The following is a 17,647-nucleotide window of genomic DNA, read 5'->3' on the forward strand; positions in this document are numbered from 1 at the left end:
GAGCTGACTATCACTGGGGTACAGTTCCTGATGGAGCTGACTATCACTGGGGTACAGTTCCTGATGGAGGTGACTCTCACTGGGGTACAGTTCCTGATGGAGCTGACTCTCACTGGGGTACAATGCCTGAAGGAGCTGACTCTCACTGTATACAGTTCCTGAAGGTGCTGACTCTCATTTGGGTACAGGAGTAGGAATTCTACCCCCTGTTTACCCCAAGAATTGAAGTCAATTGTCACGTTGTTTTCTGCACCACTGCCAAGACCTAGTAAATCAGGTGTATGCTTTTAACTTCCTCTGAGCAGTATGGAGGGGTAGAGCTCACGCAGCATGACTAGAAACACAGATATACCCTGCACACAGAGCAAAAGCAAGACTGGTTGATAGAGAAAATTTGAGCCAGTGGGAGAGAGAGAGAGGCTGAGAAGAAGCATGATCTTTAAGATAGTTTAAAGCTGTGCCCCTCTAACAGGCTATGGCTGAGTGTTTAACAAGTGGCAGGAGTGGCTGTGCAACACATCCCTCCGACCTGTGGGAAGCAGCTTTGATCGTCCAGTATCCTAAGGATCCCATGAGGCTTCTGTGAGATAAGATCGAGGCAAGTCTGGTTGTCACTGAAAATAATTTCCTTCCAGTCAATCTGTTCTCTGATATACTCCTCCTGTAAAAGGAAAATACATGGAGCTAAAATCAGTCAAATACGAAGAAAATAAACCTGGTCTACAAAACTGGGCAGTTGGATTCCAAATAATTTTCATGTTTCCCTGTAATTTTCTCCATCCCCACTCTAGGAAATGTTGATGTGATTGGGTCTGATTCCAGACGACCCCTCCAGCATCTCACCCTACTGGCCTGTCCTAATGGGTCAGCATAGCTCGTGACTGTTAAAGCCTATTTGGTAAAGAAATCACATCCTGTGTGAACCCATGTTCACACACTAACTTTCCAATATTGAGCAGGGTTCAGGAGCGACAGCTCTGACTAATTTCCCTTTCACCAGACCAAGGATCTTAAAAGGGCTCACGGTATTGTAATTCTACCACCTAAAAGGACAAGGGCAGCAGATGCAAGGGAACGCCACCACCTGCAAGTACCCCTCCAAGCCACACACTGTTTATGTTTATGTTTAGAGATACAGCACTGAAACAGGCCCTTTGGCCCAGCGAGTCTGTGCCGACCATCAACCACCCATTTATACTAATCCTACACTAATCCCATATTCCTATCACATCCCCACCTGTCCCTATATATTTCCCTACCACCTACCTATACTAGGGGCAATTTATAATTGCCAATTAACCTATCAACCTGCAAGTCTTTGGCATGTGGGAGGAAACCGGAGCACCCGGAGGAAACCCACGCAGACACAGGGAGAACTTGCAAACTCCACACAGGCAGTACCCAGAATTGAACCCGGGTCCCTGGAGCTGTGAGGCTGCGGTGCTAACCACTGCGCCACTGTGCCGCCCCACTATCCAGACTTGGAACTATATCGTCGTTCCTTCACTGTCAATGGGCCAAGATCCTGGAACTCCCTTCCTAACAGCACTGTGAATGTACCTACACCCCAAGGACTGCAGCCATTCAAGAAGGCAGCTCTCCACCACCTTCTCAAGGGCAAATAGGAATGGGCAATAAATACTGGCCTAGCCAGCGATGCCCACATCCCCCGAATGAATAAAAAAAATTGCAGTAGAGACCAGCTGGCTTAGCACAGAATGTGAAATTAAAAACGTCAAACATTCATGAACTACATGGCTCAGTGACACATCGGGCAGGGCATCCACACACTGTCCCATGGGACAAACTATGAACACAGAATTAAAGGCCTATGGAGTGTAACAGTATATTAGCCCACCATTCTATAGTACAGTACAGGACTGGGACAGTGTGTTACGCACCATTATATAGTACAATACAGGAATGGGACAGTGTGTTACACACCATTATATGGTCCCAGTACAGGAATGGGACAGTGTGTTTCGCACCATTATATAGTACAATACAGGACTGGGACAGTATGTTACATACAATTATACGGTCCCAGTTCAGGACTGAGACAATGTGTTACGCACCATTATATAGACCCAGTTCAGGACTGAGACAATGTGTTACACACCATTATATGGTCTCAGTTCAGGACTAGGACAATGTGTTACGCACCATTATATAGACCCAGTTCAGGACTGAGACAATGTGTTACACACCATTATATGGTCTCAGTTCAGGACTAGGACAATGTGTTACGCACCATTATATAGACCTAGTACAGGACTGGGACAACGTGTTACACACCATTATATAGACCTAGTACAGGAATGGGACAGTGTGTTACACACCATTATATAGTCTCAGTACAGGACTGGGACAACGTGTTACACACCTTATATAGTCCCAGTATAGGACTGGGACAACGTGTTACACACCATTATATAGTCTCAGTACAGGACTGGGACAACGTGTTACACACCATTATATAGTCCCAGTACAGGAATGGGACAGTGTGTTACACACCATTATATGGTCCCAGTACAGGAATGGGACAGTGTGTTACACACCATTATATAGTCTCAGTACAGGACTGGGACAACGTGTTACACACCATTATATAGACCTAGTACAGGACTGGGACAACGTGTTACACACCTTATATAGTCCCAGTATAGGACTGAGACAGTGTGTTAGCACACTATTATATAGTTTTCGGGACGTATTGGGACAGTATATTGACACACCATTATATATTTCCAGGGTAGGTTCACTTTCAAAACACCATGCAGCTGAGCCTCTCATTGCTGAAAGAGAGAGAGATTGAATGCAGTAAACTTGGGCTGCACTGCACCTGCCCTCTGGTAACATTGGGGTTGAATAGAGGATTGAGATGGGCCGATAAATAGAGAACACTTAAGCAAAATATTACAGATGCCGTAAATCTGAAATCAAACAGAAAATGGTGGAAATATTCAGCTTGTCCGGCAGCATCCGTAGACAGAGAAACTGCTAATGTTTCAGGTCAATGTCTTTTCATCAGAACGGACTAACGTGTACACACATAATTGATGAGAGAAAAATAGTGAACTTGCTCTGACATAAAATTGAAATCTTAAATCTCTTACCTGCTCCAATTTGAAGATGATCTTATTGAAAAAGTATTGTAGGTATTCATTCGCATAATTAATGCATAGCTGTTCAAAGCTGTTAACACTTAAATCCTGTAAACAAAGTTAGAGAATAAGTGGATAGTTTAGGGTTAGGGACATCAGACAACATACAGTGTGTGCAGAGCAAACATGGGCTGCAGAGATTTAATTATAGTTGGAGTTTTATTCAGAACCTCCCTCTAAACTTGAATTTGGATCTCGTTGCTCCAGATTTACTGTTACATCTGCTCTTTCTGCTGATTGCTTTTAGTTCCTTCTCAAACTGCCAGATGCAATGTGGAGCCGCTCACTCACTCTGTGTTACAGGGTATAGGAGGGTTATGGGGCAGGAGAGAGGCAGCAAGAGTGCAGAAGGGAAGGGTGCACATCACTGAACGAATTTGGAAAAAAAATTGTAGATCTGTTCGAACCAAAGTCTTTTTGTGGTTGGTTCATGGAAAATATATCAATAGACTTCAAATGTGCTTGCTTTTTGGCGTAACAAAGGTATATTCAGGGCAGGCATTGACGGGAGTCTGTGGAAATTGGGGCAGGATCAGATTACACTAGGGCTTCACTCGTTTTTCCACCTGGTCCATTTCGGGAGAGGAACAATGATACACTTGCCTAGTGGGTGAGTGTGAATCATGCATTATTGTCCTGAGCAACTCTCGGTGAAAAGGCCTATTAACCACCCCTTGTGTCTTGTGTTGCTACTGTAGTAGAGGTGGGGTTTCTGCCATCCAATGGAAAAATATTTCTATAAGATATTTTTGGGATAGCCCAGTAAAGATGCTGCCTGGACGCATTGCACCTGTTCTCCCTTTGCTATAGCACCATCACAATATGGGCAAATACATGCCCATTAGAGATAAAGCACTGGATCCATTTACAAGGAAATTCAGGGCCATTGTGTTTTCCTTACCTACTGTAGGTAGATAAATAAATGAATGCATTTGTTGTTGTACACACTGCAACTTAAGCAATACATGCAAGTCTCACAGGCAACAAAATCTCTGTTTGAAATATCAAATGAGCTCTTTGTCCTGCCAGTTTAGAATGTGGGTTTTTAATAGTAAGCCAAATAATGTTTCAGGTAATTTGTAGCTTTCCTTCTTTATTAATATACCTGAAACAGTATCTAGTATTACAAGAAAGGTACTGTTTAAAATAAGTTTAAACTCAGGTTTTAATCAGAACCTCCCTTTCGTTCCAGGTTTAATGCCACATCAGTTTTTTTCTGCTGATTGCTTTCAGTTCTGCCTCAAACACACATGTAAGGCAGAAACTGGGTGGATGGGGGTTAAAATCAGCTGGAAGATTTATCCACCGACTTTCCACACCCTTCTGTCAGGAGGTAAAGACACCCCCTGAAACCAGTGGATGCCTTCTTTAAATGTGCAGAAAGGGGACCAATTGCATCACTATTTTAACGAGTGGCCCAGCAGCGAAACTAATGGGAAGAGCAGTCCAGAGCTTTCCTTGCGGGGATGCGGAGGGAAGTTTAAGCCTCCCACACTCTGGGCTTCCCCATTCTTGATCATGAGACACCCTGGGAATTATCTAAAAGAAAGAAGCACTTGCATTTGTTTAGTGTCTCTCATAACCTCAGGATATTTTGAAGTGTAGTCACTATTATAATGCAGGAAATGCAACAGCCAATGTGCACACAGCAAGCTCCCACAAACAGCAATGAGATAATGACCAGACCACCCATGTTTTAGTGATGCGGATTGAGTGATAAACATTGGCCAGGACATCAGTGAAAACTGCCCTGCTGTTCCTTGAAAAGCATCATGGGATCCTTTATGTCCACCTGAGAGGGCAGATGGAGCCTTGGGTAAATGTCTCAGCAACTGACAGTGCAACGTTCCCTCACTCCTACCCCTCCAACAGTGTAGCACTTTCTCAGTACTGCCCCTCTGACTGTGCAGCGCTCCCTCAGTACTGCTCCTCTGACAGACCAGAGGACCCTCAGTACTGCCCCTCCAACTATGCAGCATTGCCTCAGTACTGCACTGAGAGCTGGAGACTGTTCCCATATTCCTCCATCTTGGGCTACCCCAGTTCTTCATCGCGAGACACCTCAGGAATTATCTGAGGACTGGGGACTGCACCTATGATGTCGGGCAGGCAACTGACTGGGAATAAAAATCTCTTGGGCGCCACAATTGCCTCGCCATTTAACATTCACCCTGCCCCCAACCTCACACCCCTGCTCAATTCCCAATCCAGGTTAAAATAGGGCTATGGAATTTAGTTGCATTCAGAATAATTTATAGAAATTAAACAAAATTCAAAAATGGCATAACCTTGAAGTAGAAAGCTTAATTTGTAACACACCTAATATGTGAATACAAAAAGCCAGATCCTTGTTCAGTGTTTTTTTCTGGGAATTTTGAAGACATTAATTTCCCATCTACTGGATTCTGCATCACATTCCACAATGGCCAAGGTCCTGCACTGGCCAAGGGTCCTGCAATGGCCAAGAATTCTGCAATGGCCAAGGGTCCTGACACAGGCCAAGGGTCCTGACACAGGCCAAAGCTCCTGACAAAGGCTAAGGGTCTACAATGGCCAGGATGTGACTGCTGCCGGGTTTTACATTTATTGAACCCTGATAAAGTAAGGATATTTTCCTTTCATCAGTCTGGACTGATTAAAGGCCCACCACCTCCCCACTGGTCCCTTTCCTGGGTATTAACATACCTCAAATCCATAAATATCTAAAATGGCTATGGACAAGGATTCTGTCTTTGGGGAAACCAACTTGTTTATCCTGTCAGTGAGCCAACTGAAGAGCAGGGAGTAAAGGATCTTGGCAACGGCATCTCTGCAAGAAAAGAACAGCAGCCATTACATCAATAATCCTTGTCCATGGACTTGCTATCAACTGGAAAAGACTCTTGCCATGTTGCCCCTTGGCGACGTCATCCAGAAACATGCAGTCGACAACACCCAGTTCTACCCCTCAGGCGCCTCCCTTGACTTTACACTGCCTCTGATTTGTCACACTGCTTGTCCGACATCCTGTATTGGATGTGTCATTTCCTCTAGTTAAGTATTATGAAGACCAAAGTCCCTTTGGATCCGCCCCAAAATCTGTTCCCCTCACCACCGATTCCAACCTCCTGCCTGGCCATGGTCTCAGGCTAAACCAGAGCATTCGAAATTTCAGCAGCTTAGTTGACCCCCAAGCTGAGCTTCTGACCCCATATCCTCTCCATCACAAAGACAGTCTATTATTGTATTGTAATATTGTAATATTACCTGTCTCCAACCCAACTCAACCCAACTGCCTTTGTGACTTCCAGATTTGACTTAAGTAATGCTCTCCTGGCTGGCCTCCCATCTTCTATAAACTTCAGCTCATCCCAAATATTGCTACCTTCATCCAATCATGCAGAAAATTCAGCTCACTCATCACCCTTGTGCTTCCTGAGCTGCATTGGCTCCCATTCCTCCACAGCTCAAAGCTAAGATTTTCATTCCCATTTTGAATTTCCCATGGCCTTGTCCCTATGACTTTCTCTGCATCCAATTATCCATTAGTCCCTGAAATTCCTGAGGTATTGTTCCAGTTACCCATCATTAACTCACTGGTGGGAGACTGGAGGAAAGAAAAGAAAGACTTGCAAAAATATATAGCACTTTTCACTACCACTGAACATCTCAAAGTGCTTTACAGCCAATGAAGTACTTTGGAGTGTAGTCACTGTTGTAATGTAGGAACCAAACTGGTGAAGAGTGGTTTGTGTTGCTAGAGTTTCGAATCTCACATACTCAGTAGTCCCCAAGTCCATTTCTTCAGTCATATACATTTCCAAAAGACCGTGGACTCAAATTCCACAGGGTTGCACTAGTCTCCTTCCATCTCCCTGTGTGTTCTGACTGTCTCGCACCAGAATGACAGCAAAATCCTAGTAAAAGCCCATGGAATTTCAGCATTTACTTATGCACGTTTCCAATAAGCCACCCAACACTATCACCTCTACCGAGGTAGCTGGCAAATATTTCTCGCAAGATGAAACAGAGGAAACTTTGCTAATGAGCAGGTGTCATAATCAAAGTCCCACTGAATAAACGGAGTTCCCACATGATAATCACAGTTAGATGGCAGTGCAAGGGCACTGCACTTCTCTGAATGTAAAATAATCAACAACATTTTCTCTAATACATTATTTTCACACCATTCATCTAATTTCACCAATTTTATCTCCAATTATCTTTCTGCCTCATAATCATCATGACATCACAAGTAGTGATTTCCTGTCTCACCCATAACAGTTGCAGCAGCACAAGTAGTGATTTGCCTCGATGATTCTCAGTTTGGCAAATTTTTATTTATCAATATCAAGGGAGGAATATAAAGAACCATATTCCTACCTGGCATCCACCGCACTTTCCACAGTTAGAGGGGTGAAAATCTTCTCTCTCATTGTTTCCTGAGGGCAAGAAACCACAACATAAGCTCCCAGAAACCCAATATCATGAATAGTTGTGTCAGTGTGTAATGTTTTGTACATTAAAGTGCTTAATACTGTTAACACGTCAAGCAGGAAATAGAAATGGTTCCTCCGCTGCTCACCTAGCGTCACAATCAAACATTCTGAGCACAAAAATCCTTGGCATCCCTGACCCTTAGGTTGGGAGAGGGGAAGGGTTTGGGGAACAGTTATTAGAGAGGTTGGGGGAGGAGTTGTGGAAGAGTTAGGGGAGGGGTAAAGGGAGCCCACTACACAACGAGTGCATCCCACCTGCCCGCGAGTGGGAGTGGGAGTGGGAGTGGGTGTGGACGGGGGTACATGTTATCCAAGTTCCCAGTGGTGGTATTCTTGCCTTAGAATCAGAAGTTTGTAAGTTCAAGCCCCACTCCAGGGATTTGAGCACATAATCTAGACTAACACTACAGTACAGTACTGAAGGAATACACTGTCAGAGAGTTCATCTTGTGGATGAGACATTAACCATTAAATCTCTCAACCAACACACAAAACAGATTATCTGATCATTTATCTCATTGGCTGTGAAGCAGTTTTGCACATCCTGAAGTCATGAAAGGTACTATGGAGATGCAAGTTCGTTCTTTCTGCACCTCAGCAGCATCTGCATACTTAAAGCTATCAGGAAGTGATATATTTTCAAAGACAGATCATAAATGGTGTACTTGGAGAGTCTTGGAGCTTGTGATATAAAATTTGTGTGGGGAGATTGATCTGGAGAGGCATTGCTAAGGGAACTGCGTGTAGTGGAAGACAAGGCAAGATTAGCTTTTTTTGCATTGCAGAAGTGACAGTGTGGGGGTGGGTAGAGAAGTCAACACCAGAGATTTGATATAACAAGTCTCTCAAGAGTTGAATGACAGAGAGGTATTGGAGGAGTGCACGGCCAGTCGTTTTGTGTGCTGTGGGGAGGTCAAGGAGGGATAACGCAGCTTGGCAAAAGCCACTTAGGATATTGTCCATGTCTCTAAGTAGGGACATTTCTTGCAGTGAGAATGGCAAAGATTAGATTGGAAAAATTCAAACACAGTAAAGGGAGGAATAACATGGAGCTGAGAGGAAATAACAAGTTCAAGGAACTTAACAGTTTGGAGATACAGCAGTAATTGGCAGGAAGGGTTGAAAGTAATTTTTTTGAGGAACAGGATGGTCATGGCAGATGAAGGACATGAGGTTATTATATCCCCTCAGAGGAGCCTGGGATAATGGCTCTATCTTTGATGCCCTTGTTCAGAGGCCTTGTTGGCTTGTACGTGTAAACCTTTGGGCAGTGAGTGTTCATCAGTGAAAGGGATTAGTCAGATTAAAGTGATAGTTTATTTGAGTAGGGCAACACCTGGGCTGCACACTTGCTCTCAAATCAGGGTGTCACAGGACAACGCACATCATGCTAAATACACAGAGCTCTTTCGTTCTAAAGTTGTCTCTGTATCTCTTGCAATTGTGTTTCAGCTGATGTGAAGTTCATGATAGTAGGGATTCCTTTTCGAATCTTGAACAGCTCCTGGTTTGGCTCCAGTATATTGTACATTTTTGTGGCACTATGAATCTGTCATTGCCTGAGAAGCTCTGTTTATCTACTTAATAAGATGGTTTCCACGTACAGACTGATTGTAAAAAGCTTCATTATGAGGTTGCATGATCTGCAACTTCAGCCAACTGAACTTACTGTCACTTTGTACGTGATGGACTTCTGCAGCCCCTCAGGAGAGATCTGTAGCAGCTCTGCCACCACTCGGATCTCATGAGCACTTACTACCGAAGCAATCTCCTGCGAATCGGTCTGTAACATTTAAGCTCATGTCAGTATATTGATGAGACAGATTCCAGGCATTCTTTAATTGCCAGCAATCATAGTTGAAAAATATTTGATTTGAACAATGAAGCCCAATAACGTGCAACCATAGAAACAATTTACCACCGTTCCTGCTGACATGTAACATCTGGTGTGACTATAATCAAAACTCACAACTAGATAATTTGGGAGTTTATCAAATAACCTATATCTCTGCAATGAGATTAAATCTTTCCAAGAATCCATTATTTTATTTTAAAATTTCAAAACCTCTCAATTAAATTGTAGCCTGTAACATACTGCTGCATATCTGTTATCCTATCTATAAACCACTAAAACTCCTCAATTAGATTGCAGTTTGCAACCCACTTCCAGGAGTCCATTATTCTGTATATAAGCCAATCATTAAGTCTTCTATTAGATCCCAGCCTGTAACTCACTCCCGAGGAATCCGCTCTTCATGGTTAATTTCACAAGCCTGTAGCACCGCCCCCCCACCCCCCGCCCTCCCCCCACCCCCACAAGGAACCTGAGCAGGTGATTAAACACCACAGCCCCAGTGCCCGGACCTGCATCAACAGGACAGCCTCATGGAATTACAGTCAAAACCACGTTAGGGGTTCTCACTAAAACACTATTTAGAAGAAGAGCAGGGGAGTTATCCCTGGTGTTCTGGCCAAATTGTTATCCCTCAATCAGTATCACTAAAACAGATTATCTGGTTATTATCACATTGCTGTTTGTGGGAGTTTACTTGGGCAAATTGGCTGCGATGTTTCCTACACTACAACAGTGACTACACTTCAAAAGTACTTAATTGGCTGTAAAGTGCTTTAGAACGTCTGGTGGTTGTGTAAGCCACTTTATAAATGCAAGACTTTCTTTTCAACGGTCATCGATCTGAAACGTTAACCCTATCTTTTCTCTCTCTACAATGTAGCCTGCCTGCTGAGTGTTTCCAGCATTTTCTGTTTTTATTTCAATGAGAGTTTAAAAATCAAACCTCATATTTCTCAAAGTAGACATTCCCCAGGTGAAGAACTGAAGAGAGAATGCGGAAGATGCTGTTCTGTTCATCTGGGCTAAAACTGAGCACCTCCATTGAGCTGAGCAGCCTGAGGAAATCCTCCCCATCATTCTTCCCGGAAATTTCACAGTTTCCACCCTGAAAAAACAAATTTTGTCTGAACTGTTTTTTTCAAATGATTTGCAGTCGGAGTGCATGAGGTCCTCACCATGCTTGATGTCACTATCCAGCCAATTGAGTTTACTCCATGTGATGTTAAGTGGCTGAGTGCACTGGACACAGCAAAGACTATGTGCCCTGACAACATCCCAACTGTAGTGAAGACCAGTGCACTGGAACGAACCACTAACCAAGATACTCTGGTCCAGCTACAACTCTGGCATCTACCCAACATTAGGGAAAATTACCCATGCATGTCCTATTCATAAAAAGCAGGATAAATCTAACTGGCCAATTAATGTCCTTGTAACCTCCATCCAATCACCAATAAAGTGATGGTAGAAGTCATCAATAGCGCAATCAAATGGCATGTGTGGCACAAGGAGACCTCAAAATACCGAGGTCAGTGGGGTCAAAGGGAAATCTTCCAGCAGCTGGAGTCATGTCTGGTGCACAGGAAGATGGTCATACTTGCTGAAGACCAACTATCACAGTCCCAGGACAGCACTACTGGAGTTCCACAAGACACAGTTCTCAACCCAACAATCTCCAGCTGCTTCATCAATGATCTACCTTCCATCATAAGATCAAGACAGGAGCTGAAGATCTATTCACAGCTCCTTTGATATGAAGCAGAACATGTCAGTCAACACAGGACTTGGAGAACATCCATGTCTGGGCTTAGAACTGCCAGGAAACATGTTATATAAGTACCAGGGAACAGCCATCTCCATAGACTTTCAATAGAATCACTATTGATCAATTTCCCCACCATCTACATCTTGGGCACCACTGACCAGAATCTTAACTGGACCAGCCAGATAAACATAACAGCAGATCAAAGGCTATACTCTGGAATAACTGGCTCACCTCTTGATCTGCACCAGCTCCCCCCTCCACAAAGTCTCTCCGTCATCTACAAAGCTCAAGCCAGAAATTATTTTTTAAAAATTCATTCTTGGGATTTGAGCATCGCTGGCTAGGCCAGCATTTATTGCTCATCGCTAATTGCCCTTGAGAAGATGGTGCTGAGCAGTCTTCTTGAACCACATAGTCCATCTGGTGTAGGTGCACTCATTTGCAGTTAGGGAGGAAGTTCCAGGGCTTTGACCCAGCAAGAGTGAAGGAACGGCGATTAATGTTGCAAGTGAGAATCGTGTGTGACTTGGAGGGAAGCTTGCAGGTGATGACATTACCATGCTTCTGCTGCCCTTGTTCTTCTAGGTGGTAGAGGTCACGGGTTTGGAAGGTGCTGTTGAAGGAGCCTTGGTGAGTTGCTGCAGTGTATCTTGTAGATGGTACACACTGCTGCCACTGTGCGCCGATGGTGGAAGGAGTGAATGTTTAAAGTGGTGGATGGTATGCTGTTCAAGCGGGCTGCTTTGTCCTGGATGGTGGACTACTCATCACTCATCGGTACAGCTGCAAAAATACCCAAGAATAAGTTCTGTTTTGGTGCCCCTACCCCTGGACTTAATCTCTACCCACTCCCCCACTGGCGCACTGTGGATGCAGTACTTATGATCTGCATGATGCACTACAGCAACTTGCCAAGGCCACTTCACCAGCAGCTCACTCCACATGATCTCTACCACCAAGAAGAACAAGGGCAGCAATGCCATGGGAACACCATCGCCTCCAAGTCACACATCCTGACTTTGAAATGTATCATCATTCATTGTCACTGTGTTAGCAACCTCGAATTCCCTACCGAACACTATTGTGGAAACATTGTCAGCAGACTGGTTGCAGCGGTTCAAGGAAAAGGTGCACTGTCAACTTATCAGTCCAACCAGGAATGAGCAATAAATGTGACCATGACAGCATTGCCCACATTGCAAGAACAAATGAAGAAAAAGTGATTGAGCACAGATGAGGATTGAACCAGGAAACCTTTCTCATTGTGACTGTCTTCTACGCCAGGTGACACCTTTAGCCACTGAGCAATTAGTGAAGGTCGTACTGATACCCTTTAAAGAACTTACTTGATTCAGGTAGTAGTATGTTTCAGCCTCCTGAAGGTAGAACCTTTGCTTCTGTTGACTCGAGAGTCCTGCCAGCATTTCATAGAAAATGTGGTAATTTCTTTCATTTTTGGCCTAGATATTGAAAAACATAAAAGAAAATGTAATTTCCAACCACCAAATGTAACAGAATCTTTTTTTCTCGTGTTTCTAGTAACTCATTTGGGACAGGGTAAAATATTTGAACCTCCCTAGTAAATCTGAATTTATCAGTGAATTTAATTTCCTCTGTGTCCTTGCTTTATTGCACTGGTTAGTGAGTCCTCATTAATCCCCTGATTGCATTAACATAATGGGTGAAGGTTGCGTCGGAATAGCAAAGGCAAATTATGCAAATACATAACCTGTACAATAAGACGAAGGGACGTTGGAAATTAAAAACACTAGGCAGATAGTTGGCTACAATTGGGTGAAAGAGAAACACAAATTCATCAATCCATAGAGTTTATGTGACAAAAAGAGTCAAGAGGGAAATTTACTCACATCTTGGCCGACAGGTGAACAAGAGGTCATTCTTCTTCAGATGCATATATGGTCTGCTTGGGAGTAGCAGTAATCCCCATATCCATTGCAAATCAGGCAAGAATATATAAAGTCATACACTGGTAGCATTGCAAGCACTGGGGGTAATCTTAACAAACCCACCCAGGGGTAGCTGACAGGATCGGGCCGCCCACCCAGTTTACACCCTACCTGAAAATACTCTCCATTGACTTCCACACACTGGACAGGTTAGGTTAATATTACCCCCAGGGAGTGCAGACTCCTCGTATCTATGATGTAGCCCTCAACCAGTGCCTGCATAAGCAGCATGCAATAGACAGAGCTAAGCGATCCCACAACCAACGGATCAGATCAAAGCTGTGCAGTCCTGCCACATCAAGTCGTGAATGGTGGTGGACAATTAAACAACTAACTGGAGGAGGTGGCTCCACAAATATCCCCATCCTCAATGATGGGGGAGCCCAGCACATCAGTGCGAAAGATAAAGCAGAAGCATTTGCAACAATCTTCAGCCAGAAGTGCCGAGTTGATGATCCATCTCCGCCCCCTCCTGAAGTACCCAGCATTACAGATGCCAGACTTCAGCCAATTTGATTCACTCCGCTTGATATCAAGAAACAACTGAAGGCATTGGATACTGCAAAAGCTATGGGTCCTGACAATATTCCGGCAATGGTACTGAAGACCTGTGCTCCAGAACTTGCCGCACCCCTAGCCAAGCTGTTCCAGTATAGCTACAACACTGGCATCTACCCGGCAATGTGGAAAATTGCCCAGGTATGTCCTGTACACAAAAAGCAGGACAAGCCCAACCCGGCCAATTCCCGCCCCATCAGTCTACTCTCAATCATCAGTAAAGTGATGGAAGGTGTCATCAACAGTGCCATCAAGCAGCACTTGCTGAGCAATAACCTGCTCAGTGATGCTCAGTTTGGGTCCCGCCAGGGCCACTCAGCTCCTGACCTCATTACAGCCTTGGTTCAAACATGGACAAAAGAGCTGAACTCAAGAGGTGAGGTGAAAGTGGCTGCCCTTGACATCAAGGCAGCATTTGAGCGAGTATGGCATCAAGGAGCCCTAGAAAAACTGGAGTCAATGGGAATCAGGGGGAAAGCTCTCTGCTGGTTGGAGTCATACCTAGCGCAAAGGAAGATGGCTGTGGTTGTTGGAGGTCAAACATCTGAGCTCCAGGACATCACTGCAGGAGTTCCTCAGAGTAGTGTCCTAGGCCCAACCATCTTCAGCTGCTTCATCAATGACCTTCTTTCTTTCATAAGGTCAGAAGTGGGGATGTTCGCTGATGATTGCACAATGTTCAGCACCATTCGTGACTCCTCAAATATTGAAGCAGTCCGTATAGAAATGCAGCAAAACCTGGACGATATCCAGGCTTGGGCTGATAAGTGGCAAGTAACATTTGCGCCACACAAGTGCCAGGCAATGACCATCTCCAACAAGAGAGAATCTAACCATCTCCCCTTGACATTCAATGGCATTACCCCACTATCAACATCTTAGGGGCTACCATTGACCAGAAACTGAACTGGAGTAGCCATATAAATACCGTGGCTGCAAGAGCAGGTCAGAGGCTAGGAATCCTGTGGCAAGTAACTCACCTCCTGACTCCCCAAAGCCTGTCCACCATCTACAAGACACAAGTCAGGAGTGTGATGGAATGCTCTCCACTTGCCTGGATGGGTGCAGCTCCAATAACACTCAAGAAGCGCAACACCATCCAGAACAAAGCAGCCCACTTGATTGGCACACCATGCACAAATATTCACTCCCTCCACCACCAATGCACAGTGGCAGCAGTGTATACCATCTACAAGATGCACTGCAGCAAAGCACCAAGGCTCCTTAGACAGCACCTTCCAAACCCGCGACCTCTACCAACTAGAAGGACAAGTGCAGCAGATGCATGGGAACATCACCACCTGCAAGTTCCCATCCAAGTCACACACCATACCTGGGCAATTTTCCACATTGCCTTGGAACTATATCGCCGTTCCTTCACTGTCGCTGGGTCAAAATCCTGGAACTCGCTTCCTAACAGCACTGTGGGTGTACCTACCTCACATGGACTGCAGCGGTTCAAGAAGGCAGCTCACCACCACCTTCTCAAGGGCAATTAGGGATGGGCAATAAATGCTGGCATATCCAGTGATGCCCACATCCCTTGAATGAATAAAAAAAATATACACTTTCCAGCAAAGGTCACTGGTTTCTGATTGGGATTAGGGTTAAGGCCCAGGGTCAGAGGCCAGTTGCAAGACTCACAATGTAATGAACATTACAGTCAGCTTTTTCACTCGACTGCATGTTGCAGTCATTTCAAACAGGCTCTATTTTAAGTGACATGCCATTGCTGACATGAAGTTGGTGTACACTTGGGCTACCCATGGGGTACACGCAATGTACGGCTACTCTTTGGGTATATTTCACACATGAATGTGACATCATCCAATAGAAAAGGCAGCTTGACCAGAGCTACACAGAGAATGGCAGTGTGATTTGAAACCTAAAACTGTAACAATGCACATACCTGAAACACAATCCTTGACTTCTCAAGAAGATACTGCGAGGTTATGGCACCGCATATCACCCCACTGTAAAGAGAAAATGTTATCAGTTATGAGATAAAATCAACATTAGATGTTCAGCGCCCCTGTGGCATGGGGTGTTAGAGGACATGAGTGATTGAGTGAGTGAATGAGTGAGTGAATGAGTGAGTGAGTAAGCGGAACTTTGGATTGTGCGTGCTGACAAATGTTAATACTTACTCCTGCAAAAATATTTCAATGTATTTCCCAAACCGACTGGAGTTATCATTTCGAACAGTTTTGGCATTCCCGAAGGACTCCAGAAGGGGCGTGGCTTCAAGGATCTGTTCAGCAAAAGTGGAAAATGATCACAAACTCTTCACCCAAATTGAACAAAAGCCAATCACTCACTTGAAGAGACTCACTTAAATTGACCCATTTTGATATTTTGCACTCCCAAAGGGTAGGGGAGGCGGTCACTGGACTAGTAATCCAGAGCCCAGGCTAATACTCTGGGGACATGGGTTCGAATCCCACCATGGTAGATGGTGAAATTTGAATTCAAATGATAAATTCTGGAATTTAAAAAAAAAACTAGTCGAATGGTGGCCATGAAACTGTTGTTGATTGTTGTAAAAACCCATCTGGTTTACTAATATCCTTTAGGGAAGGAAATCTGCCACCCTTACCTGGTCTGGCCTACATGTGACTCCAGACGCACAGCAATGTGGTTGACTCTTAACTGCCCTCTGAAATGGCCTAGCAAGCCACTCAGTTCAAAGGCAATTAGGGATGGGCACTAAATGTGGGCCTAGCCAGCGACGCCCACATCTCAAAACGAATAAAAAAACAAAACTTCACCTCTTTAAATAGGTTGGTGATCTGTCTCCCTCACTTCACGATTCTGGGCCAATATGTCACCAGTCCCAAGAGTGGTCTACACTCGGACTAATAATGTTCCATCTATCTTGACAGTGCTCTACACGCCGTCAGATAATACTTCACCTGTCTGGAGACTGCTTTACTCGTTGCTTGATTGCACTACAGTTGCCTGAGAGAGCTGTCAGTTGACACAGATGCTTGAAACAATATTCTCAATACATAATTTTTATAAGTTCTTTTGAACATTTGCCAATGAAACAAGGAGTTAAAACCTCTAGCAATATTCAATTTTATATATTTACAGAAATTATGCATTTCACAGCATGAATATCCCTCATATAAACACAGGAAATGCACAGCAGGTATATTAGCATCTTAAAAGTAAAAAGATACTCAGTTGATTTTGACTGTTGCCATTGGGGGAAGTCCACAGAAAGGAAAATCGGGCAAGTGTAAATGGGCAGTTGACTGACACAGCAATTAAAATCAACTTTGGGTAAAGTTCTGCTTGCCGATCCTTTGGTGGACTGTGTTTTGACCTAAAACATGAACCATTTTTCTCTGCGGATGCTGATGGGCCTGGTGTATTTCCAGAATTTCTTGAATTAATTTCAGGTTTCCAAAACACTATTAAATGATGATGTTGTCCCTATAATTGCTTTTGAAGTAAATGCATAAAATTGGAAGTGTGGCCTGTCATTTTGACCTTTTGTGGGAGACACTCATAACAACCGATACCATACCTCAATCTTCACAGACATCAAGGAGCAATAATGTGAAAAAGAAGCATAAGATGTAAATAACATCAAACATATGATACACATCCCCAAAAACAACAGAGTCCATTAACCATCTCCAATTCAGACCAAAAGCATATTATTTTGTCTTTGTACAAGTTGGCCTCATTTGGAATACCGTATCCAGTTTTGGTCTCCTCAGATGGTGGATGATATTAAAACTTTGGAGAGGGTACAGAGGAGGGCCACTAGACTAATTCCCAATATAAAACATATTAGTTATCAAGATAAGCTAAAAGAACTAGGACTCTACACTTTAGAGAAGTGTAGACGT

At 44.0% G+C, this 17,647-nt stretch overlaps 1 protein-coding gene across 1 annotated transcript in view; it reads right to left on the minus strand.

Annotated features, from left to right (window-relative positions):
- Positions 1 to 17,647, minus strand: part of myo15aa (myosin XVAa) — a 224,886-nt gene that overhangs the window by 190,537 nt on the left and 16,702 nt on the right. Inside the window, exons 6-14 of the mRNA XM_068056767.1 lie at positions 15,935 to 16,038; positions 15,697 to 15,760; positions 12,609 to 12,722; positions 10,441 to 10,602; positions 9,312 to 9,425; positions 7,527 to 7,585; positions 5,850 to 5,973; positions 3,117 to 3,212; positions 530 to 661 (exon numbers count right to left, since the gene is read on the minus strand). Coding sequence (XP_067912868.1) covers positions 530 to 661; positions 3,117 to 3,212; positions 5,850 to 5,973; positions 7,527 to 7,585; positions 9,312 to 9,425; positions 10,441 to 10,602; positions 12,609 to 12,722; positions 15,697 to 15,760; positions 15,935 to 16,038 — 969 coding nt within the window. The remainder of the gene's footprint in view (positions 1 to 529; positions 662 to 3,116; positions 3,213 to 5,849; positions 5,974 to 7,526; positions 7,586 to 9,311; positions 9,426 to 10,440; positions 10,603 to 12,608; positions 12,723 to 15,696; positions 15,761 to 15,934; positions 16,039 to 17,647) is intronic.

Source organism: Heterodontus francisci, chromosome 24 (assembly GCF_036365525.1).
Source record: "Heterodontus francisci isolate sHetFra1 chromosome 24, sHetFra1.hap1, whole genome shotgun sequence".
In the NCBI taxonomy this organism is placed as follows: domain Eukaryota; kingdom Metazoa; phylum Chordata; class Chondrichthyes; order Heterodontiformes; family Heterodontidae; genus Heterodontus; species Heterodontus francisci.